The sequence below is a fragment of the Oncorhynchus masou genome, unplaced genomic scaffold (genome assembly GCF_036934945.1).
Source record: "Oncorhynchus masou masou isolate Uvic2021 unplaced genomic scaffold, UVic_Omas_1.1 unplaced_scaffold_3077, whole genome shotgun sequence".
Lineage (NCBI taxonomy): Eukaryota > Metazoa > Chordata > Actinopteri > Salmoniformes > Salmonidae > Oncorhynchus > Oncorhynchus masou.
This window is the reverse complement of record NW_027009495.1, coordinates 15,001-33,147: the sequence shown is the minus strand read 5'-3', so window position 1 is coordinate 33,147 and position 18,147 is coordinate 15,001. Positions and strand designations below refer to the sequence as shown.

The 18,147-nt window shown below is 46.9% G+C and overlaps 1 protein-coding gene and 1 pseudogene across 1 annotated transcript; one reads left to right on the top strand and one right to left on the bottom strand.

The window, feature by feature from the left end:
• Nucleotides 1-371: 371 nt before the first annotated feature.
• LOC135534152 (tyrosine--tRNA ligase, cytoplasmic-like) lies at nucleotides 372-14,555 on the top strand. The gene is made up of 15 exons (XM_064961270.1): nucleotides 372-480; nucleotides 1,085-1,153; nucleotides 1,582-1,728; nucleotides 2,290-2,465; nucleotides 2,903-3,032; nucleotides 3,527-3,607; nucleotides 4,462-4,554; nucleotides 4,820-4,955; nucleotides 6,147-6,232; nucleotides 6,310-6,445; nucleotides 6,624-6,657; nucleotides 7,067-7,154; nucleotides 8,758-8,951; nucleotides 10,264-10,405; nucleotides 13,635-14,555. Exons 2-15 carry the CDS (start codon nucleotides 1,097-1,099, stop codon nucleotides 13,743-13,745), a joined length of 1,611 nt encoding a protein of 536 aa, XP_064817342.1. The 5' UTR covers nucleotides 372-480; nucleotides 1,085-1,096; the 3' UTR covers nucleotides 13,746-14,555.
• A 928-nt stretch (nucleotides 14,556-15,483) lies between these two features.
• The window catches only part of LOC135534151 (NHS-like protein 3), a 14,877-nt pseudogene continuing 12,213 nt past the window's right edge, over nucleotides 15,484-18,147 (bottom strand).

The window sequence follows — 18,147 nt, the reverse complement described above, 5'->3', positions numbered from 1 at the left end:
CTTTGTTCCACATTTGACCAAAGTCCAAAACAGTCCAAAACGAACAAAAACATCACAAGATGTCACCATAATATATGCACAAACTCTTAACGAACTGTTTCGGCTGGGAGGCATGAATACACCTATATAGGTCCAGTGAAACACCTGTCTTCTTCTATCTGTGGTAACGGTGGTATTAGCTGACATCCTCCGTATGACTTGTGTTTTTAGAGTAGAGGAGATCAGGACAGGTTATTTATTAAGAAGACCTACGAGCTCCATATAACAGAGCTCTGTATACACACCCAATGCACCGTTTTACACGCCACCTGGTGGCGATGGAAAAGCGCTGACGCGTCGATCTATGTCTCTGAAATCGATTGCTCTCCTTTGCTGTCTGGTGGAGTCGATCCCAGATATCCACTCGCCGCTGATGCAACACATTGACAGGTTCCACACGGTTTATACATCGACCTCAAGTGTTAAGACATTAACTCTAAGGTAAAAAATTGAATTGTCTATAGCTAGTATGCTTTTTTTTCTCCATACGACGGTTTATATATGATTTCAAAGTGTCAACAACTCAAGTATTGTGTTTTAGACAACCAGTTCGGTACAAATGGTTAGCCAAATGCTAAGTTAGCGCTTAGCATGGATGGTTCAGTCACTCTCAACGTGTCAGTAATAGCCAGCTCAGTTGTCACTGGCATCACTAACTGAAGTCGCTAACTAACTAGTTATTTAGCCAGGCGAGCACTACCAGTGACTGAATTCTGCTTGATACAAAACTACTCTAAAAATATACCAATCTAGCTAGCTAGATAAAAACGATAGATGTCTAGCCTGCAAAATGACTGTTTACTTTGCTAACCTGATAGCTAAGGTAGCTATCAACCTGTCAAAAAAATGTGTCGTCTAGCTAACGTTAGATAGCTCATAAGCAGTCACAGGTGTGCGTCCCAAACATCACCATATTCCCTATGGGCCATGGCCAAAAGGAGTGCACTATATAGGGAATGGAGCGCCATTTTGGATGTACACCCTGACTCATATACTCAGTGACTGTGCCAACCACCTCCTGTTCTTTTCTCTCCTCTCCGTGTAGGAGCGAGGCACCATGGGAGAACAGCTGAGCCCAGATGAGAAGCTTCACCTCATCACTAGGAACCTTCAGGTTAGTCTCTCTCTGTCTCTCTCTCTCTCTGTGTCTCTCTCTCAATTCAATTTCAATTCAAGGGGCTTTATTGGCATGGGAAACATGTGTTAACATTGCCAAAGCAAGTGAGATAGATAATAAACAAAAGTTAAATAAACAATAACAATTAACAGTACACATTACACATACAGAAGTTTACAAATGTCATATATATATATATATATATATATACACAGTGTTGTAACAATGTACAAATGGTTAAAGTACACAAGGGAAAATAAATATGGGTTGTATTTACAAAGGTGTTTGTTCTTCACTGGTTGCCCTTTTCACGTGGCAACAGGTCACACATCTTGCTGCTGTGATGTCACACTGTGAAATTTCACCCAGTAGATATGGGAAGTCTTTCTCTCTCGTTCTCTCTCTCTCTAATGATGTTGTTTCAGGAGGTGCTTGGAGAAGACAAGATAAAGCAGGTTCTGACAGAGAGGGAGCTGAAGGTGTACTGGGGAACTGCCACCACAGGAAAGCCCCATGTTGCCTACTTCGTCCCCATGTCCAAGATTGCGGACTTCCTCAAGGCAGGGTGTGAGGTGAGATCTGCGTGTGTGTTTGATTCCCTCACTATTGTCCAGCTTATTTTGTAGTGATGGGGGTGGGGTGGGGGGAATCGCTAGTTTCTTATTGCTCCAAGTATCGATTTGTATTTTTTTTTAATACAAATTAAACAAAGTTATTCATTTTTTTCTATGTTGCATTAGCTAGTTAGTGTTAACTCGAGCTAGGTTGCATTAGCTAGTTAGTGTTAGCTCGAGCTAGTTTGCATTAGCTAGTTAGTGTTAGCTCGAGCTAGTTTGCATTAGCTAGTTTGTGTTAGCTCGAGCTAGTTTGCATTAGCTAGTTAGCGTTAGCTCGAGCTAGTTTGCATTAGCTAGTTAGCATTAGCTCGAGCTAGGTTGCATTAGCTAGTTAGTGTTAGCTCGAGCTAGTTTGCATTAGCTAGTTAGTGTTAGCTCGAGCTAGTTTGCATTAGCTAGTTAGCATTAGCTCGAGCTAGGTTGCATTAGCTAGTTAGTGTTAGCTCGAGCTAGTTTGCATTAGCTATTTGTAGATCTGTGTGTGTCTGTCTCACTCTCCCGCCGACCCCTCCCCAGGTGACCATCCTGTTTGCAGACCTGCACGCGTTCCTGGACAACATGAAGGCTCCCTGGGAGCTGCTGGAGCTGAGGGTCCAGTACTACGAGCAGGTGATTAAGGCCATGCTGGAGAGTATCGGGGTGCCGCTGGACAAACTCAAGTTCATCAAAGGGACAGACTTCCAACTCAGCAGGTTAGTGGTCGGGCTCAGTAGTTTTTCTTTCTGGGAAAGAGGAGATGAAGAAGAACACAAGAACTGTGTCGCTGCTCTGGTTTTATAGGAGCTGTTCTCATCGTCTTCAACGCACTTTGAAGAATATGGAGAGAAGGACTGATTTATTCACAAGACCATTACGCAAACATCTATTTCCACTGTTTTTCACTGTCTTGTGATGTTTTGTAATTGTATGATGGTCGTTATGGTTACATTTTTTTATTTTTTATTTTTATATAAAAATGGATATATATTTTTTAATATTTTGCATTTTACTTCAGGACTAGACTCAAATCTTTGTCAGGGGAAACCAGTCCATAGTGTTTAGGCGTCAAAGTCGGTGCTCGTTTGATGTTCCTACGTTCCCTCTAACCACTAGGCTACCCTGCCGCCCTCTGCCTGTCTCTCCCCCTTAGAGAGTACACTCTGGACGTGTATCGTCTGTCGTCCATGGTAACAGAACATGATGCTAAGAAGGCTGGAGCCGAGGTAGTTAAACAGGTGGACCACCCTCTCCTCAGTGGTCTGCTCTACCCTGGACTACAGGTAATAACATGGTTATAACACCCTCAGTGGTCTGCTCTACCCTGGACTACAGGTAATAACATGGTTATAACACCCTCAGTGGTCTGCTCTACCCTGGACTACAGGTAATAACATGGTTATAACACCCTCTACTCAGTGGTCTGCTCTACCCTGGACTACAGGTAATAACATGGTTATAACACCCTCTACTCAGTGGTCTGCTCTACCCTGGACTACTAGTAATAACATGGTTATAACACCCTCTACTCAGTGGTCTGCTCTACCCTGGACTACAGGTAATAACATGGTTATAACACCTTCTACTCAGTGGTCTGCTCTACCCTGGACTACAGGTAATAACATGGTTATAACACCCTCTACTCAGTGGTCTGCTCTACCCTGGACTACAGGTAATAACATGGTTATAACACCCTCAGTGGTCTGCTCTACCCTGGACTACAGGTAATAACATGGTTATAACAGGTTTGTAACCCATTCCCCCGTCTGTGTTTTAGGCTCTGGATGAGGAGTATCTGAAAGTAGATGCCCAGTTTGGAGGAGTCGATCAGAGGAAGATCTTCACCCTGGCTGAGAAGGTACCCTGAACCTTCTGACCTGTTCATCAACTGTCAGCACTGTCCTCTTGTAGAGAGAGATGTCTGTACATTCACTTAATTCATTGGTCAACTGGGAAATAAGTTTTGAATAATGTATGAATTCTGAAAATTACCTCCCTCCTTCCCTCGATCTTTCTCTCTCCATCTCTTCCTTCCCTCTCTCTCTCTCTCTCTCTCTCTCTCTCTCTCTCCATCCTTCTCTTCTCTCTCTCTCTCTCTCCATCTCTTCCTTCCCTCTCTCTCTCTCTCCATCTCTTCCTTCCTCTCTCTCTCTCTCTCTCTCCATCTCTTCCTTCCCTCTCTCTCTCTCTCTCTCCATCTCTTCCTTCCCTCCTCTCTCTCTCTCTCTCTCTCCATCTCTTCCTTCCCTCTCCTCTCTCTCTCTCTCTCTCTCCATCTCTTCCTTCCTCTCTCTCTCTCTCCATCTCTTCCTTCCTCTCTCTCTCTCTCTCTCCATCTCTTCCTTCCCTCGATCTCTCTCTCTCTCTCTCTCTCTCTCTCCATCTCTTCCTTCCCTCGATCTCTCTCTCTCTCTCTCTCTCTCTCTCCATCTCTTCCTTCCCTCGATCTCTCTCTCTCTCTCTCTCTCTCTCTCCATCTCTTCCTTCCCTCGATCTCTCTCTCTCTCTCTCTCTCTCTCTCCATCTCTTCCTTCCCTCGATCTCTCTCTCTCTCACTCTCTCTCTCTCTCTCCATCTCTTCCTTCCCTCGATCTCTCTCTCTCTCTCTCTCTCCATCTCTTCCTTCCCTCGATCTCTCTCTCTCTCTCTCTCTCTCTCTCTCTCTCCATCTCTTCCTTCCCTCGATCTCTCTCTCTCTCTCTCTCCCTCCAGTACCTGCCCTCCCTGGGCTATGCTAAGCGGTCCCATCTGATGAACCCCATGGTACCAGGACTGACTGGAGCTAAGATGAGTTCTTCAGAGGAGGCGAGTGTCACAACCCTTTAATGTTTATAATTCATTCATCCCTTCCTCTTCTTTTTTGGAGGTAATGATTTTGTTTTAATCAATCCAAAACTAACACAGCCTGTGGGTTGTATTTATTACCACGAACAGTAGCAAAGCATTTTGCAACAGAAAATGAACATTTCCTATTGGACAAGTTCAGGTGGAGCTTTCCCCGTTTGTTTGTTTTTCTTCTGGTTGGTTCATAATGAACATGGCCCTGTGTGTTTCCTGTTGACCTTTGTAGGAGTCTAAGATTGACCTCCTGGACAGGAAGGAAGATGTGAAGAAGAAGCTGAAGAAGGCTTTCTGTGAGCCGGGCAACATTGAGAACAACGGAGTCCTCTCATTTGTTAAACATGTCCTCTTCCCACTCATAGGAGGTGAGTGTCCCCGGCTTCCTGGTCTCTCCTGTTCTGTCCTTGTCTGTCCTGTCCTCGTCTGTCCTGTCCTGTTCTGTCCTTGTCTGTCCTGTCCTCGTCTGTCCTGCCCTGTTCTGTCCTCGTCTCTCCTGTTCTGTCCTCGTCTCTCCTGTTCTGTCCTCGTCTCTCCTGTTCTGTCCTCGTCTCTCCTGTTCTGTCCTCGTCTCTCCTGTTCTGTCCTCGTCTCTCCTGTTCTGTCCTCGTCTGTCCTGTTCTGTCCTCGTCTCTCCTGTTCTGTCCTCGTCTCTCCTGTTCTGTCCTCGTCTCTCCTGTTCTGTCCTCGTCTCTCCGGTTCTGTCCTCGTCTCTCCTGTTCTGTCCTCGTCTCTCCTGTTCTGTCCTCGTCTGTCCTGTCCTCGTCTGTCCTGTTCTGTCCTCGTCTGTCCTGTTCTGTCCTCGTCTCTCCTGTTCTGTCCTCGTCTCTCCTGTTCTGTCCTCGTCTCTCCTGTTCTGTCCTCGTCTCTCCTGTTCTGTCCTCGTCTCTCCTGTTCTGTCCTCGTCTGTCCTGTCCTGTTCTGTCCTCGTCTCTCCTGTTCTGTCCTCGTTCTGTCCTCGTCTCTCCGGTTCTGTCCTCGTCTCTCCGGTTCTGTCCTCCTCCCTCTCCTCCCTAACCCTGGTTCCTCCCCCTGTCGTCCTCCTCTCTCCTGTCGTCCTCGTCCTCTCTCCTGTCGTCCCGCCCCTCTCTCCTCGTCCTCTCTCCTGTCCTCCGTTCCTCCCCCTGTCGTCCTCCTCTCTCCTGTCCTCGTCCTCTCTCCTGTCCTCGTCCTCTCTCCTGTCCTCGTCCTCTCTCCTGTCATCCTCCTCTCTCCTGTCCTCGTCCTCTCTCCTGTCCTCGTCCTCTCTCCTGTCCTCGTCCTCTCTCCTGTCCTCGTCCTCTCTCCTGTCCTCGTCCTCTCTCCTGTCCTCCTCCTCTCTCCTGTCGTCCTCGTCCTCCTCTCTCCTGTCGTCCTCGTCCTCCTCTCTCCTGTCGTCCTCGTCCTCTCTCCTGTCCTCCTCTCCCTCCCCTGGTTCCTCCTCTCCCTCCCCTGGTTCCTCCTCTCTCCTGTCCTCCTCTCCCTCCCCTGGTCCCTCCCCCTGTCGTCCTCCTCCCTCTACATTCTTCCTGTTCCAGGCACTAGCTAGAGTCAGCATGTCTGTGTTGCGTCTCTTTCAGAGTTCTCCATCAAAAGAGACCCCAAGTTCGGAGGAGACAAAACCTACACAGACTTTGATGAAGTGGAGAAAGAATTTGGCGAAGAGGTACGTACGTATATGTTGTATGACCACTGTTGTTGGCCCATCATGCATTGGTTTGACCTCTAACCTCTGCCGTCTAGCTGATCCATCCTGGTGACCTGAAGGCGGGCGTGGAGGTGGCCCTAAACAAGCTGCTCGACCCAATCAGGAAAAAGTTTGAGACTCCAGAGCTCCGTAAACTCTCCAACACGGCCTATCCAGACCCGTCAAAGAACAGTTAGTAGAACCTACTAAACTCTCCAACACGGCCTATCCAGACCCGTCAAAGAACAGTTAGTAGAACCTACTGTTACCAACTCTCACCGTCATATACCTCAAGGCTTCCTGAAGTAGACCTGTAGGAGACTGTTCCTCATGACCCTTGACCCTGTGTGTCTCTGTGTCCCCCTGTCAGAGGGAGCAGGGAAGGGGAACCCTAAAGTAGACCTGTAGGAGACTGTTCCTCCTGACCCTTGACCCTGTGTGTCTCTGTGTCCCCCTGTCAGAGGGAGCAGGGAAGGGGAACCCTAAAGTAGACCTGTAGGAGACTGTTCCTCCTGACCCTTGACCCTGTGTCCCCCCTGTCAGAGGGAGCAGGGAAGGGGAACCCTAAAGTAGACCTATAGGAGACTGTTCCTCCTGACCCTTGACCCTGTGTGTCTCTGTGTCCCCCCTGTCAGAGGGAGCCCTAAAGTAGACCTATAGGAGACTGTTCCTCTTGACCCTTGACCCTGTGTGTCTCTGTGTCCCCCTGTCAGAGGGAGCAGGGAAGGGGAACCCTAAAGTAGACCTATAGGAGACTGTTCCTCCTGACCCTTGACCCTGTGCGTCTCTGTGTCCCCCTGTCAGAGGGAGCAGGGAAGGGAACCCTAAAGTAACGGAAGAGGATGAGCTGGTTCCCTCCAGACTGGACATCAGGGTGGGCAAGGTCATCAGTGTGGAGAAGGTACTCATTCATTCAATTATTCACTCACTCATTCACTCATTCATCTACTCATTCACTCATTCACTCATTCATTCACTCATTCATTAATTTACTCATTCATTTACTCATTCACTCACTCATTCATTCACTCATTCACACACTCATTCATTCACTTATTCACTCATTCATTCATTTACTCATTCATTCATTTACTCATTTGCTCATTCATTTACTCATTCATTCATTTACTCATTCACTCATTTACTCATTCATTCATTTACTCATTCACTCATTTACTCATTCACTCATTTACTCATTCACTCATTTACTCATTCATTCATTTACTCATTCATTCATTTACTCATTCACTCATTTACTCATTCACTCATTCACTCATTTACTCATTCACTCATTTACTCATTCACTCGCTCATTCATTTACTCATTCATTCATTTACTCATTCACTAACTCATTCACTCATTTGCTCATTTACTCATTCATTAATTTACTCATTCATTAATTCACTCATTCATTCATTCATTTACTCATTCATTCATTTACTCATTCATTCATTTACTCATTCATTCATTTACTCATTCACTCATTCATTCATTCATTTGCTCATTCATTTGCTCATTCATTAATTTGCTCATTCACTCACTCATTCATTCATTTACTCATTCATTCATTTACTCATTTACTCATTCACTCATTTACTCATTCACTCATTTGCTCATTCATTCATTTGCTCATTCATTCATTCATTTGCTCATTCATTCATTTGCTCATTCATTCATTTGCTCATTCATTTACTCATACATTCATTTACTCATTCATTCATTCATTTACTCATTCATTCATTTACTCATTCACTCATTCATTCATTTACTCATTCATTCATTTACTCATTCACTCATTCATTCATTTACTCATTCACTCACTCATTCATTCATTTACTCACTCATTCATTTACTCATTTACTCACTCATTCATTTACTCATTTACTCACTCATTCATTTACTCATTCATTCATTTACTCATTCATTCATTTGCTCATTTACTCATTCATTCATTTGCTCATTCACTCATTCACCCACCCACTCATTCATTCATTTACTCATTCATTCATTTACTCATTCATTCATTTACTTATTTACTCATTCATTCATTTACTCATTCTTTCATTTACTCATTTACTCATTCATTCATTTACTCATTTACTCACTCATTCATTTACTCATTTATTTACTCATTCATTCATTTACTTATTTACTCATTCACTCACTCATTCATTCATTTACTCATTTACTCATTCACTCCTTTACTCATTCACTCATTTACTCATTCACTCATTCATTCACTCACTCACTCATTCATTCATTCATTAGTTTATTTATCCTTATTTAAACTTGGAAAACCCTTTTTTGAGAGAAATGCTGAATTCCAAATGGTGGAAATCCCCCCCAGCCTATCAGAGAGCAAGACGAGGAGAAATTACTGATTTAGATCCGATCTTTGATCAGAAGAGGCTCGGGGGGATCTGGGATACAGCAAATCATCTCTAATTTCCTTTCCTTCTCTTCACTGATTGGTCTTTCTCTCTGCCTGTCCTCGCCGGCCTCAGCATCCGGATGCTGATTCGCTGTACCTGGAGAAGATAGACGTCGGAGAGGCGGAGCCAAGGACGGTGGTGAGCGGCCTGGTGGCCTACGTTTCCCAGGAGGCCTTGCAGGACAGGCTGGTGGTGTTGCTATGCAACCTGAAGCCCCAGAAGATGAGGGGGGTGGAGTCCCAAGCCATGCTGCTCTGTGCCTCCATGTGAGTCTTTCCCTCCTTTTCTCCTCTCTTCCTGCGTACCGGTACTCCTTCCTTTGTCTTTTCTCCTGTCCTCCTGCTTCTATCCTCTCTCTCTGTTCCTCTCTCTCTGTTCCTCTCTCTCTGTTCCTCTCTCCTCTCTCTCTCTGTTCCTCTCTCCTCTCTCTCCCTCTCTGTTCCTCTCTCCTCTCTCTCTGTTCCTCTCTCCTCTCTCTCTCTGTTCCCTCTCCTCTCTCTCCTCTCTCTGTTCCTCTCTCCTCTCTCTCTCTCTCTGTTCCTCTCTCCTCTCTCTCTCTCTCTGTTCCCTCTCCTCTCTCTCTCTGTTCTCTCTCTCTCTCTCTCTCTCTCTGTTCCTCTCTCCTCTCTCTCTCTCTCTGTTCCTCTCTCCTCTCTCTCTCTCTCTCTGTTCCTCTCTCTCTCTGTTCCTCTCTCTCTCTCTCTCTCTGTTCCTCTCTCCTCTCTCTCTCTGTTCCTCTCTCCTCTCTCTCTCTGTTCCTCTCTCTGTTCCTCTCTCCTCTCTCTCTCTGTTCCTCTCTACTCTCTCTCACTCTCTGTTCCTCTCTCCTCTCTCTCTCCTCTCTCTGTTCCTCTCTCCTCTCTCCTCTGTTCCTCTCTCCCTCTCTCTCTCTGTTCCTCTCTCTCTCTCTCTCTCTCTCTCTCTGTTCCTCTCTCCTCTCTCTCTCTCTCTCTCTCTGTTCCTCTCTCCTCTCTCTCTCTCTCTCTCTCTCTGTTCCTCTCTCTCTCTCTCTCTCTCTGTTCCTCTCTCTCTCTCTGTTTCTCTCTCTCTCTCTCTCTCTCTCTGTTTCTCTCTCTCTCTGTTCCACTCTCCTCTCCTCTCTCTGTTCCCCTCTCCTCTCTCTCTCTCCTCTCTCTCTCTCTCTCTCTCCTCTGTTCCTCTCTCTCCTCTGTTCCTCTCTCTCTCTCTTCCTCTCTCCCTCTCTTCTCTATCTTCTCTCTGTTCCTCTCTTCTCTCTCCTCTCTTCTCTCTGTTCCTCTTCTCCTCTCTTCTCTCTCTCTCTGTTCCTCTCCCCTCTCTCTCTCTCTCTCTGTTCCTCTTCTCTCTCCTCTCTTGTTCCTCTCTCTCGCTCTCTCCTCTGTTCCTCTCTCTCGCTCTCTCCTCTGTTCCTCTCTCTCGCTCTCTCCTCTGTTCCCTCTCTCGCTCTCTCCTCTGTTCCTCTCTCTCGCTCTCACCTCTGTTCCTCTCTCCCCTCGCTCTCACCTCTGTTTCTGTCTCTCTGTGTTTGTCACCGGACAAAGCCCACCCATTTCCTCATCCATCACTTCCTGACTCTCTTCTCTCTGGCTGTTAACCCAGTGAGGGGGATCCCAGAAGAGTGGAGCCTCTTGACCCCCCTGAGGGGTCGTCACCCGGGGAACGGGTGTTCGTTGAGGGGTACGAGACGGGCAAGCCAGACGACAAACTAAATCCAAAGAAAAAGCTGTGGGAGAAATTACAGGTATGTCTGAATGACCCCGTTTTCTCTTCAAATGACAGAATGTTATTTCAGCTAGTTGAGAGAATTTCAGTTCATTTCGCTGATCTGCTCCACTTGTTTCCAACGCCTAACGCTGCTATATTTATTTTGCTACTTGCTAGTGAACGTCCATTTCAGAGTATATTAGATGTGTCTCTCTCTCTCCAGGTGGACCTGAAGGTGTCTCTCTCTCTCTCTCTCTCCAGGTGGACCTGAAGGTGTGTCTCTCTCCAGGTGGACCTGAAGGTGTCTCTCTCTCTCTCTCTCTCTCCAGGTGGACCTGAAGGTGTCTCTCTCTCCAGGTGGACCTGAAGGTGTCTCTCTCTCCAGGTGGACCTGAAGGTGTCTCTCTCTCTCCAGGTGGACCTGAAGGTGTCTCTCTCTCTCCAGGTGGACCTGAAGGTGTCTCTCTCTCTCCAGGTGGACCTGAAGGTGTCTCTCTCTCTCCAGGTGGACCTGAAGGTGTCTCTCTCTCTCCAGGTGGACCTGAAGGTGTCTCTCTCTCTCCAGGTGGACCTGAAGGTGTCTCTCTCCAGGTGGACCTGAAGGTGTCTCTCTCTCTCCAGGTGGACCTGAAGGTGTCTCTCTCTCTCCAGGTGGACCTGAAGGTGTCTCTCTCTCCAGGTGGACCTGAAGGTGTCTCTCTCTCTCCAGGTGGACCTGAAGGTGTCTCTCTCTCTCTCTCCAGGTGGACCTGAAGGTGTCTCTCTCTCTCTCCAGGTGGACCTGAAGGTGTCTCTCTCTCTCTCCAGGTGGACCTGAAGGTGTCTCTCTCTCTCTCTCCAGGTGGACCTGAAGGTGTGTCTCTCTCTCTCCAGGTGGACCTGAAGGTGTGTCTCTCTCTCTCTCTCCAGGTGGACCTGAAGGTGTCTCTCTCTCTCTCCAGGTGGACCTGAAGGTGTGTCTCTCTCTCTCCAGGTGGACCTGAAGGTGTGTCTCTCTCTCTCTCCAGGTGGACCTGAAGGTGTCTCTCTCTCTCTCCAGGTGGACCTGAAGGTGTCTCTCTCTCTCCAGGTGGACCTGAAGGTGTCTCTCTCTCTCTCTCCAGGTGGACCTGAAGGTGTCTCTCTCTCTCTCTCTCCAGGTGGACCTGAAGGTGTCTCTCTCTCTCTCTCTCCCGGTGGACCTGAAGGTGTCTCTCTCTCTCTCTCTCTCCAGGTGGACCTGAAGGTGTGTCTCTCTCTCTCTCTCTCCAGGTGGACCTGAAGGTGTCTCTCTCTCTCTCTCTCCAGGTGGACCTGAAGGTGTCTCTCTCTCCAGGTGGACCTGAAGGTGTCTCTCTCTCTCTCCAGGTGGACCTGAAGGTGTGGCTCTCTCTCTCTCCAGGTGGACCTGAAGGTGTCTCTCTCTCTCTCTCCAGGTGGACCTGAAGGTGTGGCTCTCTCTCTCTCTCCAGGTGGACCTGAAGGTGTCTCTCTCTCTCTCTCTCCAGGTGGACCTGAAGGTGTCTCTCTCTCTCTCTCTCTCTCTCTCTCTCTCTCTCTCTCCAGGTGGACCTGAAGGTGTCTCTCTCTCTCTCCAGGTGGACCTGAAGGTGTCTCTCTCTCTCTCTCTCTCTCTCTCTCTCTCTCTCTCCAGGTGGACCTGAAGTTGTCTCTCTCTCTCTCTCCAGGTGGACCTGAAGGTGTGGCTCTCTCTCTCTCTCTCCAGGTGGACCTGAAGGTGTGGCTCTCTCTCTCTCCAGGTGGACCTGAAGGTGTGGCTCTCTCTCTCTCCAGGTGGACCTGAAGGTGTGGCTCTCTCTCTCTCTCCAGGTGGACCTGAAGGTCTCTCTCTCTCTCTCTCTCTCCAGGTGGACCTGAAGGTGTCTCTCTCTCTCTCTCTCTCTCTCTCTCTCTCTCTCTCTCTCTCTCTCTCCAGGTGGACCTGAAGGTGTCTCTCTCTCTCTCCAGGTGGACCTGAAGGTGTCTCTCTCTCTCTCTCTCTCTCTCTCTCTCTCTCTCCAGGTGGACCTGAAGGTGTCTCTCTCTCTCTCCAGGTGGACCTGAAGGTGTGGCTCTCTCTCTCTCTCTCCAGGTGGACCTGAAGGTGTGGCTCTCTCTCTCTCCAGGTGGACCTGAAGGTGTGGCTCTCTCTCTCTCCAGGTGGACCTGAAGGTGTCTCTCTCTCTCCAGGTGGACCTGAAGGTGTCTCTCTCTCTCTCTCTCTCTCTCTCTCTCCAGGTGGACCTGAAGGTGGCTCTCTCTCTCTCCAGGTGGACCTGAAGGTGTGGCTCTCTCTCTCTCTCCAGGTGGACCTGAAGGTGTCTCTCTCTCTCCAGGTGGACCTGAAGGTGTCTCTCTCTCTCTCTCCAGGTGGACCTGAAGGTGGCTCTCTCTCTCTCTCCAGGTGGACCTGAAGGTGTGGCTCTCTCTCTCTCCAGGTGGACCTGAAGGTGTCTCTCTCTCTCTCCAGGTGGACCTGAAGGTGTCTCTCTCTCTCTCCAGGTGGACCTGAAGGTCTCTCTCTCTCTGTCCAGGTGGACCTGAAGGTGTCTCTCTCTCTCTCTCTCCAGGTGGACCTGAAGGTGTCTCTCTCTCTCTCCAGGTGGACCTGAAGGTGTGGCTCTCTCTCTCTCTGTCCAGGTGGACCTGAAGGTGTGTCTCTCTCTGTCCAGGTGGACCTGAAGGTGTGTCTCTCTCTCTCTCTCCAGGTGGACCTGAAGGTGTCTCTCTCTCTCTCTCTCTCTCTCCAGGTGGACCTGAAGGTGTCTCTCTCTCTCTCTCTCCAGGTGGACCTGAAGGTGTCTCTCTCTCTCTCTCCAGGTGGACCTGAAGGTGTCTCTCTCTCTCCAGGTGGACCTGAAGGTGTCTCTCTCTCTCCAGGTGGACCTGAAGGTGTGGCTCTCTCTCTCTCTCTCCAGGTGGACCTGAAGGTGTCTCTCTCTCTCTCTCTCTCCAGGTGGACCTGAAGGTGTCTCTCTCTCTCTCCAGGTGGACCTGAAGGTGTGTCTCTCTCTCTCTCTCTCCAGGTGGACCTGAAGGTGTCTCTCTCTCTCTCTCTCTCCAGGTGGACCTGAAGGTGTCTCTCTCTCTCTCTCCAGGTGGACCTGAAGGTGTGTCTCTCTCTCTCTCTCCAGGTGGACCTGAAGGTGTGTCTCTCTCTCTCTCTCCAGGTGGACCTGAAGGTGTGTCTCTCTCTCTCTCTCCAGGTGGACCTGAAGGTGTCTCTCTCTCCAGGTGGACCTGAAGGTGTCTGGATACTGAGGGTTTCTGTCTGTCTCTCTCTCCAGGTGGACCTGAAGGTGTCAGGACAGTGTGTAGCCCAGTGGCAGGACAAACACCTGATGACCAAACTGGGACACATCACCTGTAAAACACTGAAGGGAGGCAACATCAGCTAAGAGACACATGGTCAATCCCTTTCATTCTCTCTACTCGCCCAGCTTCCCTTCCCCAGAGAACTCTACACACGTCACCACGGCAACGTCACTCTCACTTCCTGACCGGAGAGCTAATCATTCCTTCCTTTGTCTTTTCTCTCTCTTTCTCTCTCTCTTTCTCTCTCTCTTTCTCTCTCTCTCTCTCTCTCTCTCTCTCTCTCTCTCTCTCTGTCTCTCTCTGTCTCTCTCTCTCTCTGTCTCTCTCTGTCTCTCTCTCTCTCTGTCTCTCTCTGTCTCTCTCTCTCTCTCTCTCTCTCTCTCTCTCTCTCTCTCTCTCTCTCTCTCTCTCTGTCTCTGTCTCTGTCTCTGTCTCTCTCTCTCTCTCGGTTTAAATAAAACGGTCTTATCTACTATCGATATCTCTGCTGTGTTTTCCCCTCCTGATGTTTAAGTAATCGTATGGCTCTGTAATGCTTGAGGAGTTAATGTCGATATCTCCGTCTGGTGCCCTCTGTTTTTTTTAAAACACATTGTTGTTTCATGTGGTCTTGAGGAAAATACGGAACGACGTTGGTCGTCACCCATTAACCCGAGAGACACGCCGGCGAGCCATCAACAGTCTCTACTGTCCACCATGTCTTAGATCATCCACGCCAGTCGCCTAGGACCTATCCTTTAGTGTAGAAATCTATTGCGTTGGTGTGAGAATGCAAGTGGGATGTGATAACGGTTGAATCGGTAGGTAATTACCGGTCCTTTCCTGTGGAAACGCTGCCATTACTCTTATGTCATCACCATCACCTGAAAAATGAAATAAACCGGTTGAATTCAGTGGTTGTCTTCCATCTGCAGTGTCCTCTGGACTGAGACGTTCACCTCCAGTCATGGCCAGAACGTGCAAAAGATCTGCCCGTTAAACAATGTGTTGTGAGATGTGTTTGAAATCTGATGCTGTGAACACATTTTTGTTTTTGTATTGACAGTGAAAGCTTAAACCAAGTGTCTAAGGGGAGGGTTGCCTAGTATGAATTTACATCCTGCCTGAATGATGATAGGTATGGTTAAAAAAACAGTTCTATATCACTTAAACCAGTTCTATATCACTTAAACCAGTTCTATATCACTTAAACCAGTTCTATATCACTTAAACCAGTTCTATATCACTTAAACCATTTAAACCAGTTCTATATCACTTAAACCAGTTCTATATCACTTAAACCATTTAAACCAGTTCTATATCACTTAAACCAGTTCTATATCACTTAAACCAGTTCTATATCACTTAAACCATTTAAACCAGTTCTATATCACTTAAACCAGTTCTATATCACTTAAACCAGTTCTATATCACTTAAACCATTTAAACCAGTTCTATATCACTTAAACCAGTTCTATATCACTTAAACCAGTGGTTTCCACAAAGTCACCCAACTGAAAAAACACAAACTAATGTGATTTGAAATACAATTTTTTATAATCTTTTCATAACAAAGTAAATAACTTTTTTTTTTTTTTTATCAACAAAATGTTAGCCGTTTCCATGACAATAAGAAGTGACAATGTGCAGAGAGTCAAAAGAGAATAATTAGTTCCATGATTAAAAACATTTGCTGGACAAGGTGTCTTGTCATTGTGGAAAGCCTGTGTTTGTCTCCCAAATTGCGCCCTATGAGCCCTGGGCAATATATAGGGATTTAGGGTTCCATTCGGGCCAGATACCCTAGGCTACTTCAAACAGTGTGAAAGTAGGAATATACAGTAAATGTTTAAAATACTTTTATTTTCTGCTTTTTTAAAAGAAGAAACAAACAAACACTTGTGAACTAAAGGCTCTATTCAGTGTCTAAAGCCGAAGCGTAACCGATTGAGTGATACACATGTGAAGGTCATGTCCGATACGGCCGATAACATGCGCCGTTTACTGTGGACGCGAACGCCGCTAACATCGCCTTGACATTTACATCTATTATAAATGTAAATCTTTAAACGCTGTAACGCTGAACTTCAGAGTGGATAGAGTCCAGCCCTTTAGTCAGCGAAAGATACACAACCCTCTCTCTAGTGTTACTATTATAGGGTTCCATAGGGCTCTGGTCTAAAGTAGTGCACTATATAGGGAATAGAGTTCCATAGGGCTCTGGTCTAAAGTAGTGCACTATATAGGGAATAGGGCTCTGGTCTAAAGTAGTGCACTATATAGGGAATAGGGTTCCATAGGGCTCTGGTCTAAAGTAGTGCACTATATAGGGAATAGAGTTCCATAGGGCTCTGGTCTAAAGTAGTGCACTATATAGGGAATAGGGTGCCATAGGGCTCTGGTCTAAAGTAGTGCACTATATAGGGAATAGGGCTCTGGTCTAAAGTAGTGCACTATATATAGGGAATAGGGTTCCATAGGGTTCTGGTCTAAAGTAGTACACTATATAGGGAATAGGGCTCTGGTCTAAAGTAGTGCACTATATAGGGAATAGGGTTCTGGTCTAAAGTAGTGCACTATATAGGGAATAGAGTTCCATAGGGCTCTGGTCTAAAGTAGTGCACTATATAGGGAATAGGGTTCTGGTCTAAAGTAGTGCACTATATAGGGAATAGGGCTCTGGTCTAAAGTAGTGCACTATATAGGGAACAGGGTTCCATAGGGTTCTGGTCTAAAGTAGTGCACTATATAGGGAATAGGGTTCCATAGGGCTCTGGTCTAAAGTAGTGCACTATAGGGAATAGGGTGCCATAGGGTTCTGGTCTAAAGTGGTGCACTATATAGGGAATAGGGTTCTGGTCTAAAGTAGTGCACTATATAGGGAATAGGGCTCTGGTCTAAAGTAGTGCACTATATAGGGAATAGGGTTCTGGTCTATAGTAGTGCACTATGTAGGGAATAGGGTTCTGGTCTATAGTAGTACCACTATATAGGGAATAGGGCTCTGGTCTATAGTAGTGCACTATGTAGGGAATAGGGTTCCATAGGGCTCTGGTCTAAAGTAGTGCACTATATAGGGAATAGGGTTCCATAGGGCTCTGGTCTAAAGTAGTGCACTATATAGGGAATAGGGCTCTGGTCTAAAGTAGTGCACTATATAGGGAATAGGGTTCCATAGGGCTCTGGTCTAAAGTAGTGCACTATATAGGGAATAGGGTTCCATAGGGCTCTGGTCTAAAGTAGTGCACTATATAGGGAATAGGGTTCCATAGGGCCCTGGTCTATAGTAGTACCACTATGTAGGGAATAGGGTTCTGGTCTATAGTAGCGTACTATATAGGGAATAGGGTTCCATAGGGCTCTGGTCTAAAGTAGTGCACTATATAGGGAATAGGGTTCCATAGGGCTCTGGTCTAAAGTAGTGCACTATATAGGGAATAGGGTTCCATAGGGCTCTGGTCTAAAGTAGTGCACTATATAGGGAATAGGGTTCTGGTCGAAAGTAGTGCACTATATAGGGAATAGGGTTCCATAGGGCTCTGGTCTAAAGTAGTGCACTATATAGGGAATAGGGTTCTGGTCGAAAGTAGTGCACTATATAGGGAATAGGGTTCCATAGGGCTCTGGTCTAAAGTAGTGCACTATATAGGGAATAGGGTTCTGGTCTAAAGTAGTGTACTATATAGGGAATAGGGTTCCATAGGGCTCTGGTCTAAAGTAGTGCACTATATAGGGAATAGGGTTCCATAGGGCTCTGGTCTAAAGTAGTGCACTATATAGGGAATAGGGTTCCATAGGGCTCTGGTCTAAAGTAGTGCACTAAATAGGGAATAGGGCTCTGGTCTAAAGTAGTGCACTATGTAGGGAATAGGGTTCTGGTCTAATGTAGTGCACTATATAGGGAATAGGGCTCTGGTCTAAAGTAGTGCACTATATAGGGAATAGGGTTCCATAGGGTTCTGGTCTAAAGTAGTGCACTATGTAGGGAATAGGGTTCCATAGGTCCCTGGTCTAAAGTAGTGCACTAAATAGGGAATAGGGCTCTGGTCTAAAGTAGTGCACTATATAGGGAATAGGGTTCTGGGCTATAGTAGTGCACTATATAGGGAATAGGGCTCTGGTCTATAGTAGTGCACTCTACAGGGAATAGGGTTCCATAGGGCCCTGGTCTAAAGTAGTGCACTATATAGGGAATAGGGCTCTTGTCTATAGTAGTACCACTGTATAGGGAATAGGGCTCTGGTCTATAGTAGTACCACTATATAGGGAATAGGGCTCTGGTCTATAGTAGTACCACTATATAGGGAATAGGGCTCTGGTCTATAGTAGTACACTATGCAGGGAATAGGGTTCTATGGGGCTCTGGTCTAAAGTAGTGCACTATGCAGGGAATAGGGTTCTATGGGGCTCTGGTCTAAAGTAGTGCACTATGCAGGGAATAGGGTTCTATGGGGCTCTGGTCTAAAGTAGTACACTATGCAGGGAATAGGGTTCTATGGGGCTCTG